At 35.0% G+C, this 26,140-nt stretch overlaps 1 protein-coding gene across 6 annotated transcripts in view; it reads left to right on the top strand.

Moving 5' to 3' along the window:
* ATRNL1 (attractin like 1) overlaps positions 1-26,140 on the top strand; it is a 746,554-nt gene that overhangs the window by 175,744 nt on the left and 544,670 nt on the right. For 3 of the 6 annotated variants that reach the window (XM_026494203.4, XM_057308391.1, XM_048218728.2), the window contains exons 18-19: positions 4,953-5,171; positions 12,319-12,393. In XM_026494203.4, coding sequence (XP_026349988.2) covers positions 4,953-5,171; positions 12,319-12,393 — 294 coding nt within the window. Of the gene's footprint in view, positions 1-4,952; positions 5,172-12,318; positions 12,394-23,627; positions 23,710-26,140 lie in introns of all 6 variants that reach the window. The other 3 variants (XM_057308392.1, XM_057308393.1, XM_026494204.4) reach the window with 3 other exon arrangements.

Raw genomic sequence — 26,140 nt, 5'->3', positions numbered from 1 at the left:
TGTTTTATGAGAAAGCTTTATTAATAACTGCAATTATAAATAATTGACATTTTTACTTAAAATATTGGTTATTCTTTTTGTGAAATGAGCTTCAAAAGGAAAATTTAATGCAATAATAGAAGGTTTATAAAATAAACCTTTACAAATAAAAATGTAATTAAATTGATACGGTGAAAATGGAATAATAGGAAACATGAGAATATAGTACACATCTCATAAATCTGTATTTCGGTATTTTACAGGTTTATGTACATGTTCAATTTAAACATTTTTTCTCGGCAGTTAGGGAAGGTAATATTTTTTAAATTGATTAAAATTTATTTTTTAGAGCAGTTTTAGGTTCATGGCAATTTTGAGAGGAAGGTGCAGAGAGTTCCTGTATATCCTTTGCCCCCGCACATGCCCAACTTCCCCCACTGTCAACATCCACACCAGAGGGGTACATTTGCTACAGTGGATGAACCCACACAGATAATCATAATTGCCCAAAGTCCATACTTTATATTAGGGTTCACTCTTGTTGTGATACATTCTGTAGGGTTTGACAAATGTATAATGGCATGCATCCATCATTATGGTATCATACACAGTAGTTTTACTGCCTAAAAATCCTCTGAGCTCCACCTGTTCATCCTTCTCTCTCTCCTAACTCCTGGCAATCACTAATATTTTTACTGTCTACATAGTTTTGTCTTTTCCAGATGTCATGTAGTTGGAATCACATAGTATGTAGCTTCTCAGATTGGTTCCTTTCACTTAGTAATATGCATTGAAGTTTCATGTCTTTTTATGGCTTGGTAGCTTATTTATTTTTTAGAGCTGAATAATATTCCATTGTGTGGTTGTACCACAATTTATTCACCTACTAAAATCTTGCCGCTTTTGGCAAGTTTTGGCAATTATGAATAAAGCTGCAATAAACATCTGTGTGCAGGTGTTTGTGTGGACATAAATTTTCAGTTCATTTCGGTAAATATCAAGGAGTGTTATTCCTGGAATGTATGGTAAAATATGTTTAGTTTTGAAGAAACCACCAAAGTGTCTTTCAGAGTGGCTGTATTTTGCATTCCCACCAGCAATGGATGTTTCTGTTACTTTGCATTCTGCATACTTGCCAGCTTTGGTGTTGTCAGTGTTTTGGATTTTGGCCATTTAATAGGGGTTCCTCCTTGTTGTTTTAGTTTGCAGTTCTCTAATAACATATGGTATGGAGCATCTTTTCATACTTGCCTCTGTATATCTTCTTTGGTGAGGTATCTGTTTAGGTTTTTTGCCCATGTTTAAATTTTGGTTGTTTGTTTTCTTATTATTGAGTTTTAAGAGTTCTTTGTGTATTTTAGATAACAGTCCTTTATCAGGTGTGTCTCTTCTAAATATTTTCTTTCAGCTTATGGCTTGTATTTTCATTCTCTTGACAGTGTCTTTCCAGAGCAGAAATTTTAAATTTGAATTTAAATTTTAATGAAGTTCAGTTTATCAATTTTTTCTTTCATGGATTGTGCCTTTGATGTAATAACTAAAACATCATCACTAACCTCAAGGTCATCTAGATCTTACATGCTATCTCCTGGGACTTTTATAGTTTTGCTTACAATGCTCATCTGTTCTTGCATGTTACCATTAGAACCTTTAGCATATTATTCAGAGTTGTTTTAAATTCCTGGTCTGATAATTCTGATACTCCTACCATGTCTGGTCTGATGCTTGCTTTGTCTTTTCACATTGTGTTTTTTGCCTTTTGATATGCCTTGTATTTTTTTCTTGATAGCCAGATATGATTTGCAGGTAAAAGAGACTGCTATAAATAGGCCTTTCGTAACGTAGTGGTAGGGTGTGGAAGGAGTGGAAGTGTTCTGTAACTGATTGATGAAGTCTCAGTCCTTTGGTGAACTTGTGCTTCATGCTGTGAACTTCACTAGTGCTTCTCAGTTTTTTCCCCTCTCCCGGGTGGTACAGGGTGGCTGGCTGGATTTGTGTATTTCTTCTTCCACGTGGAAGGCCAGAGCAGGCTAGAGTTGGGCATTTCCCTTTTACAGGTCAAGAGAGCTCTTATAAAACCTCAGCAGTTTAGGCTCTGTTAAATAGTTTTTCCAGGCCTTGTTAAGAAGAACAGAATGCTCTGGCATGTTTCGGAATGGTTCCTTTTTGTCTTCCCCTGCTAGAAGCACAAGATGTTTTTTCTTTGATGTTCACTGTGAGGACCTTGTAGAGCTCCTGGAGGTAAACCTCCCAAGTGTGGAAGTGCCCCCGTGACTGGGTCCCTCTGGGAATTTTAACTCTCAGAGTTGTCCACACTGAACTTCAGGCAGTTGATCAGCTATGGTTCAGGGTTTCTTCCCTAGACACTGGATCCTGCAGAGGTTTCAAATTTGGTACATTATGATTCTCTGTATCCTCCTGCCTGTCTCTCCAATCTTGCAGGCAGGGGATTTGCCCTGTGACCTCACTTCTCTGGTAGATCTAAGAAGAGTTGTTGACTTTTCATTTTGTGCTGCTTCTTACTTTTTGTTAGGGTGGAGTGGTAACCTCTGAATTCCTGACATGCTGGATCAGGAATCAGAAATCTCCAGTAATCATCTGATGATGTAATTTCTTACAGATTGATTTTTCAAATTCTTATACATTTCAAAAACCATATCGAATGTTTTACAACTTAATTTTTCAAAAAGCCAAAAATAAATTAAAATGATTGCTCTAATTGCTTGTAGTTTATACAGTCTCTCTACTATTCATAACGTAGGAAAAATAGCATAGACAATACAAAAGCTTTCCTATATTATTGTCTAAGAAACATTAGAATCTGTCAAGTTTTGAATCATTATTGAATACTAAAGAATGAATTTTCTGTTAATCTTTCAGCAATGCCTGTTGCTTTCCACTCTTGAGCAAAAGGAAAACCAACATTTCCTTATGTAATAGTTTCATATGTAAAATAAAATCTGAGAAAAAATGTTGCTCTGAACATGACATTTTGTAACTTGTTATTAAAACCCAAAATCAAGTAGATAAACAGAACTACAAGATTAATAGTTTGTCATTCAGTCAGTGCAAGATACCCAGCATCCTTTCATCTAAGATTTCCCCAGTTGTTTGGAAAGCATTAGCAAGAATGCTGTACTTGAGAGAATAGTTTAGACTTATTTTGTATGTAATGCTTCTTTAAGACATTTTATTGGTTATATTTCCTTTAAAAGATAGTCCTAAAATAAAATTTACTTTCCTAGGAGATATCCATAGACTATAAATATAAAAATAGATTTATTCTGGGTGAGACCTAGTAAAGATCTACTTCAAATCATCACATGATAGTAAATAATTGGAATGTCAAGATAACATACCTAATTTTATATTTTCCATGATTTCCTATTGATTTTGTAGCAACCCTGTACAGTTTTGAAGATAGTTAGAATAACCCAATCAACAATACTGTGGGGTAGCTACAATCATATATGTAAGAGAACTATTTCAAAGCATGACGGCTAAGAAGAGGTATGGTAATAGATGAAATGTTCAGTTATCTAAGGATCTTTTAGTACTGCTGAACAAATATAAATTCCAAAAGGAAGTATGTTCATTCAATGATTTATTTGTCTATAGAAATAACATTAGTCAGTTGTATTCAAAGATTCAAATAGTGTTCTTCCTTTTTAAATTATTATTATTATTAAGGAAATAAAGGAGACAGTACTCATTTTCCACCTTCTTATATCCATTCTCTACAATGCTCAGCATGCAAAAAATTCTTCATAAGAAATCATATTGTAATTGATGAATTCTTTAATCCAATACTCTCTTATGCCTGCACAGTTCACTGTATTGAGTTCTTGATGTTCACTGAGAAACTTATGCCATTCTTGTTGGCAGCAATCTGAGGAATATTTCTATTTCCAGTAATATTAAAACACTAAGTGGCAATTAAGTTATTATTACCACCATAACAATGAAATTTGGTCTGCCAGAAATGACAATTTCTTCCCCCTCTAGGTTTTTACTAGCATGTGGCTAGATCATTCATGATATCTTATACCACTCTCACTATCTTCTATGGATAAACAATTTCCAACACAAAGAGTGCCTTTTCTAGCAAAATATCAGTAAAGTAATTAAAGTCTCAGCCCAATATAGAATACTCTGGTTATGAATTAAAAATTTAAAACAGCACATAGCAACTATAGTGAATATAATGCAAACTATACTATGTTCGTACTTGGAAAGGCCATCACAGTCCTCATAAGCTTTGTTGAAGCTCATAGATTATACATCAATTAAGCACACAAGGTTGAGCTTCAGCATGTGAATATTGGAGGGATATTCTGTAGCCCTCAAAGTCAGACAGAGCCTTTGCTGGTTGTCTGGCTGACATAGTGATTTGGTGCCCAAGTTCCCATTCAGTTTGGCTCTTTGGGTGAGTTTGAGTTTACTCATCACATAATAGCCAAATGCTAGTATCTTGGACCCTTGGGAAGAGCATTGTCAATGAAAGGCAGTACACATGGGGCTCAGCTGTGTCAGGATGGACAGGCAGCAATTACACTGGATGTTCACAGGCAGGTGCAGAGTTTTTCCTTGAATGCCCTCACTAGGCACAAGAACAGCTAACATGATTCTACATCACGGACAAGGGTAAATGTGGTCTGTAGGCCCTGGATGAGCAACAGGTAAAGTTCTCAGGAACCTTTAAGTGCTGACTTCATTTTTCTTCATGTCATGGTTACCATATACCTTTTTTCACCTTTAAGTTAGTTCATTTATGTCCTCTTTGCTCATGATGTATGTTTTATTTCCTTTAAGCAGTTGCTGTCTCGTAGATATTATTACAAAAAATGTTTACATTAACTATAGACAACTTTTTACAGTCTTTTTTCCAGATCATATTTATTTTTCCATTAGCTTACAATTCCATTTGAATATAAAGTCATTTAACATATTTTGTTAATGTTCATGTCATGCAGCTCAAAACTGTTCTGGATTGAGAACCTGTGGACATTGTTTGGAACAGCCTGGATGTGGCTGGTGCAATGATCCTAGTAATACAGGAAGAGGACACTGCATTGAAGGATCTTCACGGGGACCAATGAAGCTTGTTGGGATGCACAATAATGAGATGGTTCTTGATACCAGTCTTTGTCCTAAAGAAAAGAACTATGAGTGGTCCTTTATCCAGTGTCCAGGTAATAAAAATGTGATGAAAATGATTCCAGTTTGGAAACCAAGAATGATTTGTTCTTTCTTATAATAAATATTTAAAAAAAAATAATGAAACTCACATTTCACAGATGAAAAAATATTCTTCCCTATATCCATCTCTATTGTGCAGATGGCATTCTGTTTGGAATCATTAAATAGGCTAACCAAATGCATGGTATACAATTATTATATTTGGCTTCACGTGAATTGCTAAGAGGAAAAATACTGCGTTCATGCCAATTTTCTACCTTGTACTATAGTCTTTTATTGTTCATAGTATTATAATACTTTAGAATTCAAGGCAATTCAGAAGATCCAGTCAAACTTCATGCTTAGTGTGGGAATGTTTTAAATGGTATTTGTGATGGAATCAGTGGGCCTCATTTTGAATACCGTTTGATTTTGAAGGTCAATAGTTTTCAGGTTTGTTTTTTTTTCCCCATAGGAAGTCTGTTCTTAAACTGAATAAAACCAGTTTCCTGGAAAAATTAGCTTATTCAGTATATTTTTATTGAGTGCCTACTATGTGCCAAAGAGTGTTTCAAGTGCTAGAGACACAACAATTAACAAATTAGACTAAAATCACTGCATTCATGAAGCCTGTATTCTACCTGAAATTAACAAAATTAATTATACACACATACATATATGAAGTTATGTGCTTTTGAATAAAGTCCTGTTAAATAAATAAAACAAGGAAGGGGGATAAAGCTTGCATTTTTATTTATTTATTTTTTATTTTTTTTAAAGATTTTATTTATTTATTTTGACAGAGATAGAGACAGCCAGCGAGAGAGGGAACTCAAGCAGGGGGAGTGGGAGAGGAAGAAGCAGGCTCATAGCGGAGGAGCCTGTGTGGGGCTCGATCCCACAACGCGGGGATCACTCCCTGAGCCGAAGGCAGCCACTTAACTGCTGTGCTACCCAGGCGCCCCAAAGCTTGCATTTTTAAAGGGTAGTGAGAGAAGAGCTCACTGAGAAGTAGCAATAAACAATTCATGTAGATGAGGGAGTGAGTCATAGGGATATCTGGGGAAGGGTTCTAGAACAGGTAACAGTCTGACACAAGGACTTGGGTAAAAGAGTTTATTTGAGAGATGAATCCAGGAGACACAACTGAGGGAACAGAGAGTTTCAAAGAAGGGAGAAAAACTAATAATATTATTAAGCTGGCTACTGTACTTGGAAATTTGGGCTCACACCCACTAGGGACCTATGAAGAACCATGTAGAATGTTTCTCAGAGTTAACCCACTGAGGGACTGGGAGGGTAGGGCACTCATCTATGGCTTCTCATTGGTTGAGTGATACCTTTGGAGGTAATATACTTCTGAGCTGTACCAGCATGTCTGGTCTATAGTTTTCCCTGGCACTATTGAAAATTCTGAGGCTGAAAAGTAGAGAGACACTACAGAATTTGCTTTAGGTGAGTCACTGACAGTGTGCTGTTCTGAAACCAGATGGATTTGTGGGAATGTGGCACAGAGTGCAATGATACTTGCTACATAAACTTTGAAATATATGAAAAGCAAAAATGAACAAACTATTGGTTTGTACAACAACATGATTGAATCTTAAATTTTTTTTTTGCTTAGTGAAAGAAACCAGACCCAAAGGCTAAATGTTGTATTATTTCATTTATAAAATGATCTGGAACAGGCAGAACTGTGGGGATGGAAAACAGATCAGTTATTGCCAGGAGTAGCAAAGGTAGGGATTGATTTCAAGAGGGCCTCACAATGGAATTTTTTGTGTTATGGAACTGTTCTTTATGATACTGTGTTAGGTTGATGCATGACTCCATGCATTTGTCAAAACCCATATTGTATACCACAAAGAACCAACTTTCCTGAATGCAAATTAAAAAGAAAAGTCAACTAGAATACCAGGGGATCCCAGGATATAAAGTAAACTGTGACAATTAAATTTAACTATATTACAAATGCCATAATGTCATAAAAGAAAAAAAAAAGAAGAGCTGACCTGAGTAACTTTGGAAAACAGTTTGATTGGATACTGTAAAGTTAAGGGAAAAAAAAACTGTATATAAGATTGTATTCTGGTTAGTAAATTTGTTTATCACGTGGTATAAGTTAACGTTTCTAACGACACTTTATGTGTTTACTAGGTTTGGACAAATAGATTGTGTTTGATTTAAACCAGGTTTTCTACTGTCAGAGCAAGAAGTTAAAAATAAGCAAGGACTGAAGACTATAGAGAACCCTGTGGTGTTGGATTAGGGTCTGAGATAATAGTTGAATTCATGTTTATTTTAATATATATATACCAAGAAGTAAATATAGATATGCGTGTATACATAGGTTAGTATATATCTACATGTATTTCCTAGTTCTGTCTATCAGGAGGGTCTAGAATCCATGACATCCCTGTAGCAACGAGCACATCTAGTGCCTGCATCTTGGTTTCTAAATACTGTTTTCCAGTGAAAGGAACCAGGGCACCACAGAGAAATGGCTAATTCTTGTGCTGGGACAAGGAGAATACATGATTAGCCTGGAGCATTGTTTGGTGCCAGAAAGTAAGAAAGAACTTAAAAAAAAAAAAAAAAAAAGAGGATGGGATCATTATCATGCCAAAGGGACACAGTGCCAACCTAAAAGAGTTCTCAATGGATGAAATATGAGCAAAAGATAATGATCGTATTGCATTATAATTCAAAAACCTAAATAATATCCTGATTCTACACTGATTAGATGATTTAATAAATAATAAATGGATGAGAATGAACAAAAATTCCTTACAGAAAATTCTTAATAAATGTAGAAGGAATGAGGGAAATAAAAAAAAAACCTATTAGAACCCCACAGTAAGAATTGCCATAAGAATAATACATTTAATATTGAAATTGGGGAATGAAACTTTAAGGAAAAATAGGGTACTTGTGTAGCTTTGAAGCTTCTCAGTAATCACTTCTTTTCTTTTTTTTCATTGTTTCAAGTTTTTATTTAAATTCTAGTTAGCTAACATACATTGTAATACTTGTTTTGGAACAGAATTTAGGGATTCATCACCTACACACAACACCCGTGCTCATCACAGCAAGTGCTTCCTTTATACCCATCACCCATCTAGCCCGTTCCCCTGCCCACTTTCCCTCCAGGAACCCTCAGTTTGTTCTCTATAGTTAAGAGTTTCTTTTATGGTTTGCCTCCCTCTCTCTTTTTTTTCTTCCCATATGTTTATCTGTTTTGTTTCATAAATTCCACATATGAGTGAAATCATATGGTATTTGTCTTTTTCTCACTGACTTATTTCCCTTAGGTTAGTACACTGTAGCTCCATCCATGTTGCTGCAAATGGCAAGATTTCATTCTTTTTGATGGCTGAGTAATATTCCATTTTATGTGTGTGTTTGTGTGTGTGTGTGTGTGTACCACATCATCTTTAGCCATTTATCACTTGATGGACATTTGGGCTCTTTCCACATTTTGGCTGTTGTTAGATAATGCTGCTATAAACATCAGGGTGCATGTGCCCCATCAAATCAGTATTTTTGTATCCTTTGGATAAATACCTAGTAGTGCAATTGCAGGGTCATAGGGTAGCTCTATTTTTAACTTTTTGAGGAAACTCCATACTATTTTCCAGAGTGGCTGTACCAGTTTACATTCCCACCAACAGTGTAAGAGGGTTCTCCTTTCTCCTCATCATCGTCAAAATCTGTTTTTTCCTGTTTTGTTAATTTTAGCCATTCTGACTGGTGTGAGGTGATATCTCCTTGTGGTTTTGATTTGTATTTCCCTGATGATGAGTGATGTTGAACATCTTTTCATATGTCTTCTTTGGAAAAATACCTCTTCATGTCTTCTGCGCATTTCTTAACTGGATTTTTTTTGGGGGGGTTGAGTTTGATACATTCTTTATTAATTTTGGATACTAACATTTATCAGATGTCATTTGTAAATATCTTTCCATATTCCAAAGGTTGCCTTTTAGTTTTGTTAATTGTTTTGCTGTGCAGAAGCTTTTTATCTCAAGTCCCAATAGTTCATTTTGCTTTCTGTTTTCGGTGTAATTGTAAATGGGATCGAGTCCTTGATTTCTCTTTCTACTGCTCATTATTGGTGTATAGAAATGCAACAGATTTCTGTACATTGATTTTTGTATCCTGTGATTTTTTTGGATTCATGTATCAGTTCTATCAAATATTTTTGGTGGAGTCCTTTGGGTTTTCTACATAGGGTATCATGTTGTCAGTGAATAGTGCAAGTTTGACTTCTTCTTGCCAATTTGGATGCCTTTTACTTCTTTGTTGTCTGATTGCTGAGGCTAAGACTTCTAGTACTATGCTAAATAACAATGGTGAGAGTGGAAATCCCTGTCTTGTTCCTGACTGTAGAGGAAAAGCTCTCGGTTGTTCTCCATTGAGGATTATATTAGCTGTGGGTCTTTTGTATATGGCCTTTGTGATATTGACTTATACTCCCCATATCCTACTATATTGAGGGTTTTTATAAAGAATGGATGCTCTATTTTGTCAAATGCTTTTTCTGCATGTATTCAGAGGATCATATGGTTCTTATCCTTTCTTTTATTAATGTGTTGAATCACATTGATTGATTTGTGAATATTGAACCACCCTTGCAGCCTAGGAATAAATCCCACTTGGTTGTGGTGAATGATTCTTTTAATGTACTATTGGATTCAATTTGCTAGTATTTTGTTGAAAATTTTTGCATCCATGTTCATCAGGAATATTGGCTTGAAATTCTCCTTTTTAGTGGGGTCTTCATCTGGTTTTGGAATCAAAATAATGGTGGCCTTATAGAGTGAATTTGGAAGTTTTCCTTCCATTTCTATTTTTTGGAGCAGTTTGAGGAAAATAGGTATTAACACTTCTTTAAGTGTCTGGTAGAATTCCCCTGTGAGACCATCTGGCCCTGGACTTTTGTTTGTTGGGAGTTTTTTGATTACTGATTCAATTTCTTTGCTGGTTATCAGTCTGTTCAAATTTTCTATTTTTTTTCCTGTTTCAGTTTTGGTAGTTTATATGTTTCTAGGAATTTATCCATTTCTTCCAGATTATCCAGTTTGTTGGCATATAATTTTTTGTAATATTCTCTTATAATTGTGTTTCTGTGGTGGTGTTTGTGATCTTTCCTCTCTCATTTGTGACTTTGTTTCCTTTCTGTTTTCTTTTTGATAAGTCTGGCTAGGGGTTTATCAATTTTAGTAATTCTTTCAAAGAACCAGCTCTTACTTTCATTGATCTGTTCTGGTTTTTTATTGTTTCTATATTGTTTATTTCTGCTCTAATCTTTGTTATTTCTCTTCTTCTGCTGGCTTTAGGCTTTGTTTGATGTTCCTTTCTTAGCTTCTTTAAGTGTAAGGTTAGGTTATGTATTTGAGATTTTTCTTGCTTCTTGAGGTAGGCCTGTGTTGCTATATTCTTCCCTTTTAGGACTGCTTTTGCTGCATCCCAAAGGTTTTGGACTGTCATGTTTTCATTTTCATTTGTTTCCACGCATTTTAAAAAATTTCTTCTTTAATTTCCTGGTTAACCCCTTCATTGTTTAGTAGGATGTTCTTTAACCTCCGTGTATTTGTGGTCTTTCCAAATTTTTTCTTGGGGTTGACTTCCAAGTTTCAAAGCATTGTGGTCAGAAAATATGTCATGGTATGATCTCAATCTTTTTGTATTTATTAAGGTCTAATTTGTGACCCAGTATGTGATGTATTCTGGAGAATGTCCATGTGTACTTGAAAAGAATGTATATTCTGCTGCTTTAGGATGATATGTTCTGAATATATCTGTTAAGTCCATCTGGTCCAGTGTGTCGTTCAAAGCCCTTGTTTCTTTGTTGATTTTCTGCTTAAATCATCTCTCCATTGCAGTGAATGGAGTGTTAAAGTCCCCTACTATTATTGTATTATGATCAATGAGCTTTTTTATGTTTGTTATTAATTGATTTATATATTTGAGTGCTCCCAAGTGGAGGCATAACTACTCACAACTGTTAGATCTTCTTGTTGGATAGACTTCTTTATTATGATATTTGCTCTTTTTCATCTCTTGTTATAGTCTTTGTTTTATTTTTTATTTTTATTTTTTTTTAAAGATTTTATTTATTTATTTGACAGATAGAGACAGCCAGCGAGAGAGGGAACACAAGTAGGGGGAGTGGGAAAGGCAGAAGCAGGCTCACAGTGGAGGAGCCTGATGTGGGGCTCGATTCCATAACGCCGGGATCACGCCCTGAGCTGAAGGCAGACGCTTAACCGCTGTGCCACCCAGGCGCCCCTATAGTCTTTGTTTTAAAATCTAGTTTGTCTGATACAAGTATGGCTACTCCGGCTTTTTTTTAATATCCATTAGCATGATAAATGATTCTCCATCCCCTCACTTTCAATCTGCAGGTGTTTTTAGGCTTAAAATGAGTCTCCTATAGACAGCATATAGATGGGTCTTTTTTTTATTATTATTATCCAATTTGATTCCTATGTCTTTTGATTGGAGCATTTAGTCCATTTACATTCAGAGTAATTATTGATAGATATAAATTTAGTGCCATTGTGTTACCTGTTAAGTCATCATTTCTGGAGACTTTTTCTGTTCCTTTCTAGTCTTTGTTGATTATGGTCTTTCTTTCCCACTCAAAGACTCTTCTTTAATATTTCTTTCAGGGCTGGTTTAGTGGTCGTGAACTCTGTTACTTTTTTTTTTTTTTTTTTTCTGGGAAACTCTTTATCTTTCCCTCTATTCTGAATGACAACCTTGCTGGATAAAGTATTCTTGGTTGCGTATTTTTCCCATTCAGCACATTGCATATATCATGCCACTCCTGTCTGTCCTGCCAAGTTTCTGTGGAGAGATCTGTTGCTAACCTAATTTTTCTTCCCCTGTAAGTGAGGTATTGCTTTTCCCTTGTTGCTTTTAGGATTTTTTTCTTATTTGTATTTTGCAAATTTTACTATGATATGTCTTAGTGTTGACCTGCTTCTGTTGAGTTTGATGGGTGTTGTCTGTGCTTCCTGGATTTGGATGTCTGTTTTTTACCCCCAGATCAGGGAATTTTTCACCTATAATTTGCTCAAATAAACCTGCCCCTTTTTTTCTCTCTTCTTCTGGGACTCCTATGATATGAATAAAATCTCCCCTCATGTGTTCCAGGTGTTCCTCAGCCTTCACCCTGTGTCCCAGCCATCTGCCCATCTGGTAGCACAGTTCACCTGTGTTTTATCTCAGGTATGCTGGCCGAGTTTCAAATCTCTAAACTTTAGGGACCCAGCATGGTGTGGATCCATGCTGGTCCTCTGGGGGAGGATCTCGCCATACGGGGGCTGGTGCTGATAGTCGTGGGAATGCACAACAGCTTGAAGTGAAGGAAAAGCTCACTAAAATTCGTCATCCAGATTAGCTGCCCTCAGTGTCTCTACCTTTATACTATGGAATAGGGCAACACGATATGGGGCCTGCTGGCTCTTTTGTCCCTTGAGAAGCAGAGCAGCCTCTCCCAGATGCACTCCAAGAATGGGGAAACAGCTCTCCCAGTGCATCCCTAGGGATCCTCTGATCCTGCTAACTTCTCTCCGGCCTCTGCCCTTCTTCTTCATAGGAGAACTGCTGTGCCCACCAGGCTCTACTCTGTCTGCAGTGTGTGTTGGGTTTGGCCAGCAAACCCTGAGATGGCAAATGAAAGGATTACTCCCAACACCTTAGTAGGAGAAAGGAGAGGCCTGGGAACCAGACGCTATAGTGGCCAAAGGCCTCGAACCAAGCTCTGTCTCAGCTTTTATTATGAGTTTAATTAATATACCATGTGCAAGGCAAGGAGTTCCTGAAATACGTGACCACTACAGGTGCCTGTATTTTAAACATCTACTCCCTGAATGAGAACCTTGAGCCGCAGTAAGACTCTGGCTGCTTTCAGCCAAGAAACTTCAAAGGACGCCTAGCGTTCCGGGCACTCCTCCTTTGCCTTTCAATTAGTCTCATCCAGGGAGGCATATACAAGTCGGGTTTTATCGATCCAGGCACTGTGAATCTCCACAAGCGCAGACTTCTAAAACTTCGGTCTTCGAGCTCCGCTGGTTATAAAAACTCACAATAATCAGCCCCTCTTGTTTTCCCAGTCAGTGGTTTTGGTGTTTTTCTTGTGCAATCCCTTGTGTGCTGCTTCTCTCTCTCTCTCTCCTCTCTCCATGATCAGGGAGATCCTCTCCTCTGTAGCCCATGATTCTTTTCTTCCCCCAGATCACTTCTCCGCACCTCTTACCTTCCATGACGTGGCCTCTTTTCTCCCTCTAGTTGTGCAGTTTGTTTTCTCAGTCCTCAGATTGATTTCTTGGATGTTCAGAATGATTTAATATTTATCTAGGTGTGTTTGAGGGATGAGGCAAGCATAAGTTCCTCCTACTAATCCACCATCTTAACTCCCACCTAGCAGTCACTTCTTAAACAGATCTCATACAGGAAAATATGATAAGTTGTACTACATTAAGATTTAAGAATTTTTTTATAAAAAACATTTAGAAAATGAGCAAAGAAGGCTACGAAATTGAAGATACTTACAATACTAACAATATAATAAAGCCTTTTATCCAGAATTGATATTTATTATACACCAGTAATGAAAGACAACACAAACCAAAATTGGGCAAGATAGTTGAACATCACAAAACAGAATATTTAAAAGGCCAATAAACATCTGAAAAGGTGTTTAATCTTTTTGGTCTTGAGGGAAATGCAAATGAAAACCACAAAATGATACCACTAATCACCCACCAGCATGTCTAAAATGAAAAAAAGATAATTTTAAATGTTAGCAAGGAGGTAGAGCAAATGGAAATCTCATATTTTGCTTTTTGAGAGCCTAAATGGTATAAGCACTTGGAAAACATTTTGGAAATATCTGTTAAAACTGAACAAATGCATATCCAGTGATTCAGAATTGTACGTCTAGGCCATGGCTGGTAAACTAGTCTGCTGCCAAATTTAGCCTGTGGCTTGTTTCTACATGGCCTGTGAGCAAGAGTAATTTCACATTTTTAAAATTGAAAAGGAGGAGGAAAAGGAAGAGTAGGGAAAGGAGTATAGGAGGGAAGGAGAAACAAAAGAAGGGAAGAATCTTTGATGGTCTATATGTGCCCACAGTGTCTAAAACACTTACTATTTGGTCCTTTACAGAAAATGTTTGCTGACCCCTGGTTTAGGCCCAGTAACCCAGCAGAGAGCATACTTACGTTCACTTGCAGGACATGCACAGGAATGTTCATAGCAGCACTATTTTAATAGCGCCAACCTAGAACTCATCCAAATGTTCATCAGCAATTGGATGATTAAAGAAGTTGATATTATGCACAACAGAACATATAGCATGAGAATGATTAACCTGCAATTGCATGGGACAATATGGCGGCTCTCCTACACATAGTGTGAAGGGAAGGAAGCCAGACACAAACAAGACACTCTGACTCAGTTTACCTAATGTTCAAAAACAGGGGAAGCTGTTTTATGGTATTATAGGTCAGGGAAGTGGTTACTTTTGGGGGACAGCAACTAGTGACTGGAAGGGGGTACAAAGGAATTATTTCTAAGAAGTTTTCTTAGATTATATTTTTAAATATTAATTCTCCATTTCTGACCCTCTTTATTTCTCTCTGAATCACCTTTTTACTTTCTTGGTTGTTTTTCTGCCTTGCTTTAATGCCTCATTAAATTGTGAAGGTTATCTGTTTTCCCTTGGGCATCTTATAATTCAGTGCCCATTTCTGAGCTTGTGTTCATTCCTTTCCTTAGTTCAATCAACTCTTTTTTCATTTCTTCCTCTTTCATTTCCATTTCTATTCTTAACTGAATTTCTGATTTAAGGTAGTTTTTTAAGCTCTTCAAATGCTGGTTTGACTATATTTATTCTGTTTAGAGAGCTGTCATAGTTTCCTGCTTCATGGTTATATTTTTCAGGGGAATTTTCATCCATTAAGCTATGTTGGATCTGTTTTCCTGATTTTTTTTGTTTTCTGATCTTTAAATAATAACTGTGTAGCTTCTTTTTTTTTTCTTCCTTTTTCTGCATTGGTGTAGTTTGTAAGATTTCTGGTTTTATGGTCTCACTTTTGTCAGAACAGCAGAGTTTTGGTGGCCAGCGTAAGGATTATGTGTCCTCTGAATTTGTGGCTTTCTTTTTTGTCTTGTAAGAATTTAACTTTCCACTTTTTTTCTTTATCTCTTATCCACCTGGTCCCAAAGGGCACCTTTTTTACTTCCCACCTTTTTTTCTTCTGGAAGTTTTAATCAAGAGTAGTTCTTCTAATTATCCCTGCTTTTAAGTCACTTTTTTAAAAGATTTTATTTTTGTAAGTAATACCTACACCTAACATAGGGCTCAAACCTACAACCCCAAGATCAAGAGTGGCACATTCTACTGACTGAGCCAGCCAGGCATTCCTAAGACCTTTTCATATATAACATGCTCTGATCTACAGTGACATTGTCTTGATATTTTCATTCTTAGGATAGATTTACTCTTTTTAGGGGAGATTTTATATCAATTTTAATCTTGTTACTAGCTTCCCTCTTCTCTCTTCTGTTTTATCTTGGAAGCACTTGCTTACCACAAAATCTTGCAGTGAGATGGGAGCATATGAAATTGCTTCAGTGGATTTTTTTCTTCTTCTTGTCAGGTTATGATGAAGTTGTACTTTTTGGATAATTTTTTTTTCTATTCTTGTACTTCTTTTGGAGGATGTATTGGGAGGCAGAGTCCTAGGCAGCCTTCACTGTTTTCATTTTTCAAAAGTTTCTACTGTGTTTCCTAATGCTGGAACAAATGGGATTTTAAAGACATAATTTTCTAATAATTTGCTATTTTATTTTATTATCTTTATTTTTTAAAGATTTATTTATGAGAGAGAGAGAGCACGCACGGAGTGGGAGGAGGGGCAGAAGGGAGGGGAAGAGGGATTCTTAGGCAGACTCTGTGCTGAGTGCGGTACCTGACATGGGGCTCAATCCCACAATCCCGAGATCATGACCTGAGTTGAAACCAAGAGTTAGATACTTAACTGACTGCACCACCCAGGTGCCCTGACTTGCTATTTTATAGAAATACAATTTATTTTACTATATTATCCCTGTACTATGTGACCTTGGTGACTTCTTTTGTTCATTCTGGTACTTTTCTTACAGATTCCTTAAGATTTTCTTCATGTTGCTTTTCAATAAACATAGCATTATTTTTTTCCTTTCCAAATCATGCCGTTATTTTTATTCTTTCCCTATTGTGTTGTCCCTACAGTGCAACATGGGATTGAATTAGTGAGAGTGGACATTAGTCTTAATTGGAAAATATTTAGCCTTTAACCTTTAAGTTTATTGTTAATATTGGTTTTTCATATATGTCCTTACAGATTGAGGAACTTCCCTTTTGTTCCTAATTAGTTGAGGTTGTTTTCTTAGTTTTTTTTTGTTTGTTTTAAATCATGACCAGATGTGTAATTCTTCCAAAGACATGCATCTATTAAACTGATCGTATGATTATTTTTTGGTTTAATTAATATCATTAACTCGTATTGATTGATTTTCAAATGCTAAATCAATCTTGCATTTCTGGATATACTCCACTTATGGTGTGTTATCCTTTTACTGTATTGCTGGGTTCAATTTGTTTAAATCTTGTTAAGTAGTTTGCATTTATATTGATGAGAATATTTGCCTGTAGTTTTCTTAGTGTATTGTTTGGTATCAGTCTCAAGAGTTGAGAAATACTTTTTCCTCTTCCATTTTCTGGAAGAGTTTATGTAAAACTGGCATTATTTCTTAAATATTTGGTGAAATTTACCTATGAAGAATCTGGCCTGGAGTTTTGTTTGGGAGAGGAATTTTAACTACAAATTCTTTTTTCTTTTTTCTTTTTGAGGGAGTTTGGTAGTTTGTGTCTTTTGAAGAATTTATTTCATTTAAGATGTTATTGACAGAAAGGTGTTCATAATAATTGCTATTATCCTTTTACTCTAAAGGATCTTTAGTGATAGCTTCTCTTTAAATTTTGATAATTTGTGTTTTCTCTCTTGATCAGTCTGTCTTGAGGTTTGTCAGTTTTCATTGATCCTATGAATAGCTTTTTGTTGTATTGATTTTCCTCTATTGTCCATTTAATATTTTGTTAATTTCTGCTCTTAATTTTTCCTTCTTTTTGCTTGCTTATAGTTTAATTTGCTTTTCTTCTAGTTATATAAAGTTGAACCTTAAATAATTGGGTTGATAATTTTTTCTAATATAAGCCTTGATGTTATGAATTTTCCTCTAGAAACTACTTTTCAGTAGTGGTTTTGTGATACTCTCTTTCCATATTTTTACTTCAAGCTACCTATGTTGTATTTAAAGTATTTTTTTTATAGACAACACATTGTTCTTTCTTTTTAATACAATTTGATAGTGTCTGCCATTAAATTAATGTGTTTGAGTGTTATAAATTAAATGTTTTATCAAATTGGTTGACTTAAATTTCCATCTGGTTACTTGTTTTCTCTTTTTCCCATCTGTCCTTTGTATCTGTTTACTTCTTTTTCTGCCTTCCTTTGAATTAATTGAATATATTTAATGCTTCATTTTATTTATTGGTCTAATGACTATATTACCTTCTTTTTATGCTTGCTCTTGGATTTCTATTCATCTTTAACTTGTCACAGTCTACATTTAAGTGATATTATGATTTCACAGTAGAATAAGAGCCTTATTACTTTTAAATATGTTAAAAGTCACATAGTATACTCATTATTTTGCTTTAAATGGCAAGTTATCTTTTAAATAGTTTTTAAAATAAGAAAGAAACTTTATCATCAAGCAGAAATGGAGTAACAGTGAGTAGGGGGACCAACTATCCTGGAATGTGTCCAGGACTGAGGGCTTTCCTGAGATGTGGGACTTTCAGTACAAACACCAGGATAGTCCTGGGAAAACTGGAATGACTCTAAAAATGACCCAATTTAACTTCCCCTGCTTGACATTGGACAAGCAGCAAAAGTTAATGATCCCTCAGAAATTGGAAATCACGTGAGCCTTACCACTGTCCCCAGTTAGTGCCGGAAGAAAGTTTGCATGAGGTGGTGCCGTCCGGGGACACAAGTAGAGTCTGGTTATCCTGAGTTGGAGAGATGGAACTGGGAATCTGGGGAGGGGAGGCCAAGGTGGCTAGCTGTTCAAAGAAGAGAGACTTTAACAGAGAGAGAGAACTGTAGAAAACCACTGAGGGGTATCCTCTGAATATTCAGCTCAAAAATAAGTGCAACATTGTAGAAAACTACTTGAGTTCTGCAGGAAGAATTACATGAGTGGAATAAAAGGAATAGTCAGCAAATAGCATACAGGACTGGGAATTGCCTGGGCATTATTCATTGTACATCAGGTAGAGTACTTTAGAAGGATTTTGCTTTACTTAATATGGCAAAATTAGCACTAGACTAAATGCTGCAATGGTCCTGTGTAACATGGCCAGAAGGATCAAACTATCTTCAACTAAGCCAAATTTCAGAACAAAGCTAAAGAATATTTATAGGAATACAAAGTTTCCAGCACCCAAAATGTAATATTTGAAATTTGCTATGTCTGGCTTCCAATAAAAAAATTAGCGTGTATGCAAAGAATAGGAAAACCTTGACCCCTCCTGAAAAAGAAAAACCAACCAATAGAAACCAACCTGTAAATTAAATAGATGTGAAGAGTAGACAAGGATATTGAAACAATGATTATAAAGGTATTTCAGATATTAAAAACTAAGCTTTTGAGCATGTTATGTAGAGCCACAGAAAACAAAACAAAACAAATAGAATTTACAGAGATGAAAAATATTCTGAGTTGAAAAGTGAATGGAATTAATATCAGATTAGACATTGTAAAAGTAAAGATTGGGATACTCAAAGACAAACAATAGGAAGTACCCAAATGAAGCACGGAAGGAAGAATACTAAAGCGAAATGGGCAGCACATCAATGAGCCGTGGGGCATGAAGCCTAATATTTTTGTTATTTGATACTCTGAATGAGGGGAGAGAGAAAGGGCTTAGAAAAATCAGAAAAAATAATGGCAAAATTTTTCTAAATTTGATAAAACCTGTCAATCCAAAGAGGCAGGAATGTCAATAAATGTTAAGCACAAGAAACATGAGGAAATCTATACCAATGCCCATATAAGAAAATTGCTTAAAGCCAGTGATAAAAAGATAAAAGCAGATCAGAGAAATAAGACTCAGTATGTACAAAGGAACAAAGACAAGTTCGAACCAGATTTCTCATCAGAAAAAATGAAAGTCAGAAAACAGTGGAGCAATAGAAATGCAGCATCTTTAAAATAGCAAAAGGAAAAATTTAACTTAGAATACTTAATGATATATCTTTAAAAAAAAATAAGGGTCAAATAAAGACTCTTTCAAAGTTACAGAAACTCTAAAATTCATTACCACTGGACCTGCTCTATAAGAAGTGTTAAACCCTCAAACAACTACTGAAATAACACAGTCATGACCAAGGAAGTAGATAAAATAATCCAAATGAAGGCAAGATCAGGGAAAAAGAGCCATATAGAACAGATGGGACAAATAGTTAACTAATGGCAAAATGATAGATTTAACCTCAGCTGTTTCAGTAATCATGCTAAATGTAAATGATCTAATCATCCTAATAAAAAGGCTGAGATTTTCATATTAGCTAAAAAAGCAAGACCCAACTATACACTACCTCTAAGAAACCCATTTAAAATACAAAGACACACATACTGTAAAAGCAAAAGTGTGGAAATAGATATACTATGCTAACACAAGTCAAGAGAAAGCTGAATTGGTGACATTAATACCAGACATATAGATTTAGAGCAAAAAATATTACCTAGAATAAAGAGGATCATTTCATAAAGATAAAAAAGTGAATTCATCAAGAGGACATAACATCCCTAAACATTTCTACCTAATAATAGACTTTCAAAATAGGTGAAGGTTCAACAGTGTATGATAAGGCTTCTCTTTTGATTTCCAGAGATATTGTAGGTTACGACTTCCTACTTTGAGAGAATTACCTGCCACCGCATCAGTTTGTTCGTTTTTTTCTCACTGCTTTATTTTGGAGAGTGTATTAGTTTTCTATTGCAGCATAACAAATTACCACAAACTTAGAGGCATAAACAATACACAATTACACCCCACAGTTCTGTATGTCAGATCTTGGATGTGGCCTGGTTGGCTTCTCTGCTCGAGGTCTCAAAGGCTGAAATCAAGGTGTCAGTCAGGCTGAATCTTTGTTTGGAAGCATTGGAGAAGAATGTGCTTCTAAACTCATCTAAATTTTTCTCAGAATTCAGTTCCTTGCAGTTCTATAACTAAGTGCCTGTTTTCTTGCTGGCTTTTGGTTAGTAAACCACTTCAGCTCCTAAACTTTGCTCACATTCTTTCCCACATGTCCCCCTCCATCTCTAAAACGAGCAATGTCATCTCAAATGCTCAAATGGAATCTCTCACTTTGAATCTCATACTTCTAGTAGAGACCAGTTCCTTTTAAGGGATCTTTTGATTGGGTTCAATCAGGATGATTTTCCTTTGTTAAAGTCAACCGTGCCATGTTATATAATGTAATCACCAGCTTAAGTTGGTGACCCTTTTATCATATCTACAGGTCCCTACCACACTCAAGAGGAGGCCATTAGTGTCTGATTAAAAAACCGAGTACGGTAACCTAGTTTCATTTCCACCAAAGATTAACCACCATACCATACAATTTACCCATTTAAAGTATATAACTCAATTATTTTTTAGTATATTCAGAGTTATGCAACCATCACCACAATCAATTTAAAAGAAATTTTATCATCCTCAGAAGAAAACTTACACTCACTGCTAAACCCCCACCTACCCTTGCCAGCTGTAGGCAAACACTAATCTTTATATTTCTATGGATTTACATATTCTTGACATTTAAAATAAATTGAATCATATAGTCGTAGTCTGTTGTGACTGGTTTCTTTCACATTCCATAATGTTTTCAAAGTTTTTCCATTTTGCAGCATGTGGCAGTACTTTATTTCTTTATATTACCAAATAATATTCAATTTTATGAATATACCACATTTTGTTTATCCAATTATCACTTGATCTACATTTGGATGTTTACAGTTTGGGGCCTTTTGAATACTGCTTCCATGAACGTTCATGTAAGAATTTATGTGTGGTCCTATTTTCATTACTTGTGGAGTGGTATGTCTTCACCAGATACAATTACTTTGGGTCTAATAGCAACTACATCTAACCTTTTGAGGAACTGCTAAACTGTTTCAAAGCTGCTGCGTTATTTTACATTCCCACTGACAGTGCACAATGGGTTCTAATTACTCTATATCTTGGCCAACAGTGGTTTTTTCATGTCATTTTAATTATAGTTATCCTGGTGTGTGTGAAGTGGTACCTCATTGTGGTTTTGATATACAGTTTCTTAGTGGTTATAATGTTTAGCATCTTTTCATGTGCCTTTTCACTGTTCCCATTCTTCTTCAGAGAAATGTCCACAGTATTCTTTGTCCACTGCTTAATTGGGGTATTTATCTTTTTATTATTGAACTATAAGAGTTCTTTATATGCTGTAAATACAAGTCCTTTATCAAAGATTGATTTGCAAATATATTTTCTCTGAATTGTCCTTTCATTTTCTTGATAGTGTCCATTGTTGCATAAAAATTTTAAATTTTGATGATGGCCTATCTATTTTTTCTTTTTTTTTTTCTTTTTTTTTTTTTTTTTTTGCATTTGTGTGGGAAACCATGCATAACACAAGATCCCAAAGATTTACACCTATATTTTCTTCTAAGAATTTAATAGTTTTAATCTATTACATTTAGGTTTTGATCTATTTTGAGTTAATTTTTGTGTGTGATTTGAGATATGGATCCAACTTAATTCTTTAACGTGTGTCTATCCAGGTGTCCCAGCACCATTTGTTGAAAGACTGTTTTTTCCCCATTGAATTTATTTTTTATTTTACATATTTTATTTTCCATCGTTTAAAATTGCATTTTAGTCATTTCTGTATTTTCCATTTCTCTCCTTTTTATGTTCATGTTTTATTCTATATTCTTGAACATATAAAGCTTATTTATTTATTTATAGAGAGACCCAGGGGTAAGGGCAAAAGGAGAGGGAGAGAGAATCTTAAGCAGGTTCCATGCCCAGTGCGGAGCTGATGTGGGGCTTGATCTCAAGGCCCTGAGATCATGACCTGAGCTGAAATCAAGAGTTGGACACTTACTTGACTGAGCTACTCAGGCACCCCAATAAAGCATACTTTTAATAGATGTTTTAAAAATCATTCTCTGCTCATTCCATCGTGTGTGATGTTTTCTTTTTTGTTTGTTCTGTTGATTTGTTTGTTTGTTTTACTGATTACGGAACAGATGTTCCAGCTTGGTTATTTTTTTGTGGTATTCTAGCATTGTGAATTTTCCAGTTTTATTATATGATTTTGTTCTATTTCTTTTAGTGTGTTGTACTTTATTCTGGCATGCAGTTATTTAGAATCTGTATGATCATTTCAAGAATTGTTTTTAAGGTTTTTTTTAAGGTCCTGTACATAGCAGTCCTAAGTTCAGTGCTAATTTATTTCCACTGCTAAGTCAGTGCCTTTCTGTGGTCTGTATAGAGTGCTCTTTGTATTATGAGGTCTCTCCACTCTACTTGGAATAGAAAGTATTCCAGTCCTATGTAGGCTACTGGCATTATTTGACTTATTGTTTTCTGGTGGTACTTTCTCTACCTTCATGGAGTTTCACACTCTGTGTTCAATCATTATTCAGCCAAAGATTTAAGAAATCTCAGCAGATTGATGTGTGTGGCTCTCTTTCCTCTCATTTTTTGCCCTCAAATTCTAGGCACCATGGCCTTCCCAGTCTTGGATCTTTGTTTTCTCAATTAAAGGAGCTCTCTGGCCTTTGTTTGGGCTGCTTCCTTAAATCTGTCTCTGGGTAGCAAGCCAGGGGAGTCATAGACTCATGTTTCCATTTTTCTCAGATGCCATTCTTGAGCTGCCTATTATTTGAAAGTAGTTGTTTCATGTATTCTGTTTCATGTTTTTGTTGTTTATAAGTGGAGGTCAATTCTTAGAGTGGTTAATGCCTCATGGGCAGAAGTGGAAGTCTTCTATCTGTTTTTATTTACAATAATGAACCTCTTGTAAACAACATGTAGGTCTTGCCTTTTTTTTTTTTTAAATCTAGTCTGACAATCTCTGCCTTTTATCAGAGTGTTTAGTCAATTTAGATTTAATACAATACTGGTATAATTGAGTTTTAGTCGTACCGTCATGGTATTCGTTTTTAAAATTTCCTTTATTTTTTCTTCCATTGTTGGTTCTTCCTTTTGCCTTTTTTGGATTAATTGACTGTTTTTAAAGTCCATTTTTATCACTTTTATTGGATTTTTAGCTATACTTCTTTTGTGTTTTTTTTAGTGACTGCTGTAGTGATTGTAATAGTCATCTTTATCTTATCACAGTCTACCTTGAATCAATATAATACTACTTCATGTATAAGGTAAGAATATTACAATAGTGTAATTCCATTTGCTCTTTTTCTGTCCTTTTTGTAATTATTGCCATATATTTTACTTCTGTATATGTTATTAACCACACAATGCATTATTCGTTTTTGTTTTAAACATGATTTTCATATAAAGAAATCATAAGAAAAAAATCCTTTTGCTAACCCATGTAGTGTTCATTTTCTGTGATCATTTTTTTCTATAAATCTGAATTTATTTCTGCTATATTTCTTTAGCTTGATGAAATTTATTTAACATTTATAAATGCTGTTTCTCAATTGTGGCTATAATTGATGTTTGCTTTCATATAGCTGGAAAAATGTTTTTATTGTATAATTGCATGTCTTTATATTTGAAGGATATTTTTATTGGAAATAACATTCTTAGTTGACAGATATGTTTCCCCCCCCCCAATAATTTGAAGATGTAATTCCCTTTTCTTCTGGCTTCTTCTGTTTCTCTTAAGAATTTCTTTATCAGTTTTATTGTTTCTCTTTTGAAAGCAGTATGTTTTTTTTTTAATTTTTATTTAAATCTCCCTCTGGCTTTTTTAAATAGATTTTTTTCTTAGTTTTTGACTATCAGCAATTTTAATATGATATACCTAAGGATCAGTTTTATTTTTTATCATGATTATGAGTTATATGGTTTATTTCCTCTATAGCTTGATTTTTTCATCATTTTTGTTATTTTCTGCCATTATCTCTTCAAATATTGCATCTGTCCCATCATACCATTCTTTCTTCTATTTCTAGGAGTTTGCTTTACTTATGTTAGGCTTTTTCAGTATGTCCGTGATTTTTCTTACTGTTCTCTGTATTTTATATTCTTGCATCTCCTTTGATCTGTGTTTCAATTCACTAATTCTTTCCCTAGATGTTTCCAGTTTTCTGTTAAACTTAACATTTCAATTATTTATTACTATTTAACATGGTACCCCAAGCTCACAGCATTAAAGCAATTTTATCACGATTTTGCATTACCTTTTCTCTTGTTGAATTCTGCTAGGCAGTTCTTCTGTTAGTCTTTCCTTTTTGTTTTGTTTTGTGTTTGTGTTTGGGGGGATTGTTTGTTTGTTTTGTTTTTATGTGACTACAGTTATCTGGCTTCTTGACTTGCTTTGGCTGGTCTCAAAATGTTTCCCTAACATGTCTAGTAGTTTGAGCTGGCTGGTCTAGGGGTCCTCTGCTATGGATGACTTTTTTCTGCTGTCCTATCATCCTCCAGTTTTATAGACTGTGCTCTATACATGTTGTTAGAATTCTAAAGAGAGAGCAGAGTATATATGCCTCTTGAGGCCTAAGCTTAGAATTTGTATACCATCACTTCTTCATTCTATTGTTTTGAGAAAGCCTTAATGCCAATCCATGTTCAGAGAGTGGTAAAAACCCCACTTTTTTGGTGAAAACAAGGATAAAATAATGTTATGAAGGTTATACATACAGATATGGAAAGAATTTGTGTCAATTACTTTTCAGCTCATCTACTTAGTTCTAATTTTTTTGTATGCTTGTTTATTGACATATAACTCATATGGCATAAAGTCCAGCATGTTAAAGTATATAATTCAATAGTTTGTAGTATAATCAATAGGTGTATAACTATCACCAGAATATAGCTCCAGAATAATTTAATTACCCCGAAACAAAATCTCATACCCTTTAATAGTCACTTCCTATTCTTCCTTCTTTTGGCACCCAAAACCCACTAATATACTTTATTTCTCTATGAATTTGTTTATTCTGGACATTTAAATGCAGTCATACAATATGTGGGCTTCTGTGTCTGGCTTCTTTCACTTAGCATAATGTTTTTAAGGTTCATTAATATTGTAGCATATGTTGTTGGTCCTTTGTTTCTTTTTATGGCTGAATAATATTCTGTTATGCATACCACATGTTTATGCATTCATCAGTTGATGGGTCTTTGGCTTATTTCCATACTTTTGCTATTAGGAATAATGCTGCTGTGAACATTTTCATATAGACATATTTTAATTTTTTTGGTATATACATAGGAGAGGAATTTTTAGTCATATGATAAATCTGTATTTAAGCTTTTAAGGTTATTTTTTAGAGATACTTCACCAGTTTTTTACATTACCACCAGCAATATTTGAGGGTTCTATTTATTCTGTCCTCACCAACACTAGTTTTTTATCCATTATTTTGATTATTACTATCCTAGTGGATATTAAGTAGTAGCGCATTGTGGGTTTGATGTGCATTTCCCTTATGACTAATGATGCTCTTTTCATGGGCTTATTAGCCATTCATATATCTTCTTTGGAAAATCCCTATTCAAATCCTTTACCTATTTTCATTTTTTAAATTATAGTATCTTAAGAGTTACTTATGTATTCTGGGTATTAGATCCTTATGAGAGATATGATTCTTAAATATTTTCTCCTATTCTGTGGGATGT

Source organism: Ursus arctos, unplaced genomic scaffold (genome assembly GCF_023065955.2).
Source record: "Ursus arctos isolate Adak ecotype North America unplaced genomic scaffold, UrsArc2.0 scaffold_7, whole genome shotgun sequence".
In the NCBI taxonomy this organism is placed as follows: Eukaryota; Metazoa; Chordata; class Mammalia; order Carnivora; family Ursidae; genus Ursus; species Ursus arctos.
This window is presented reverse-complemented; position numbering and strand designations above follow the sequence as displayed.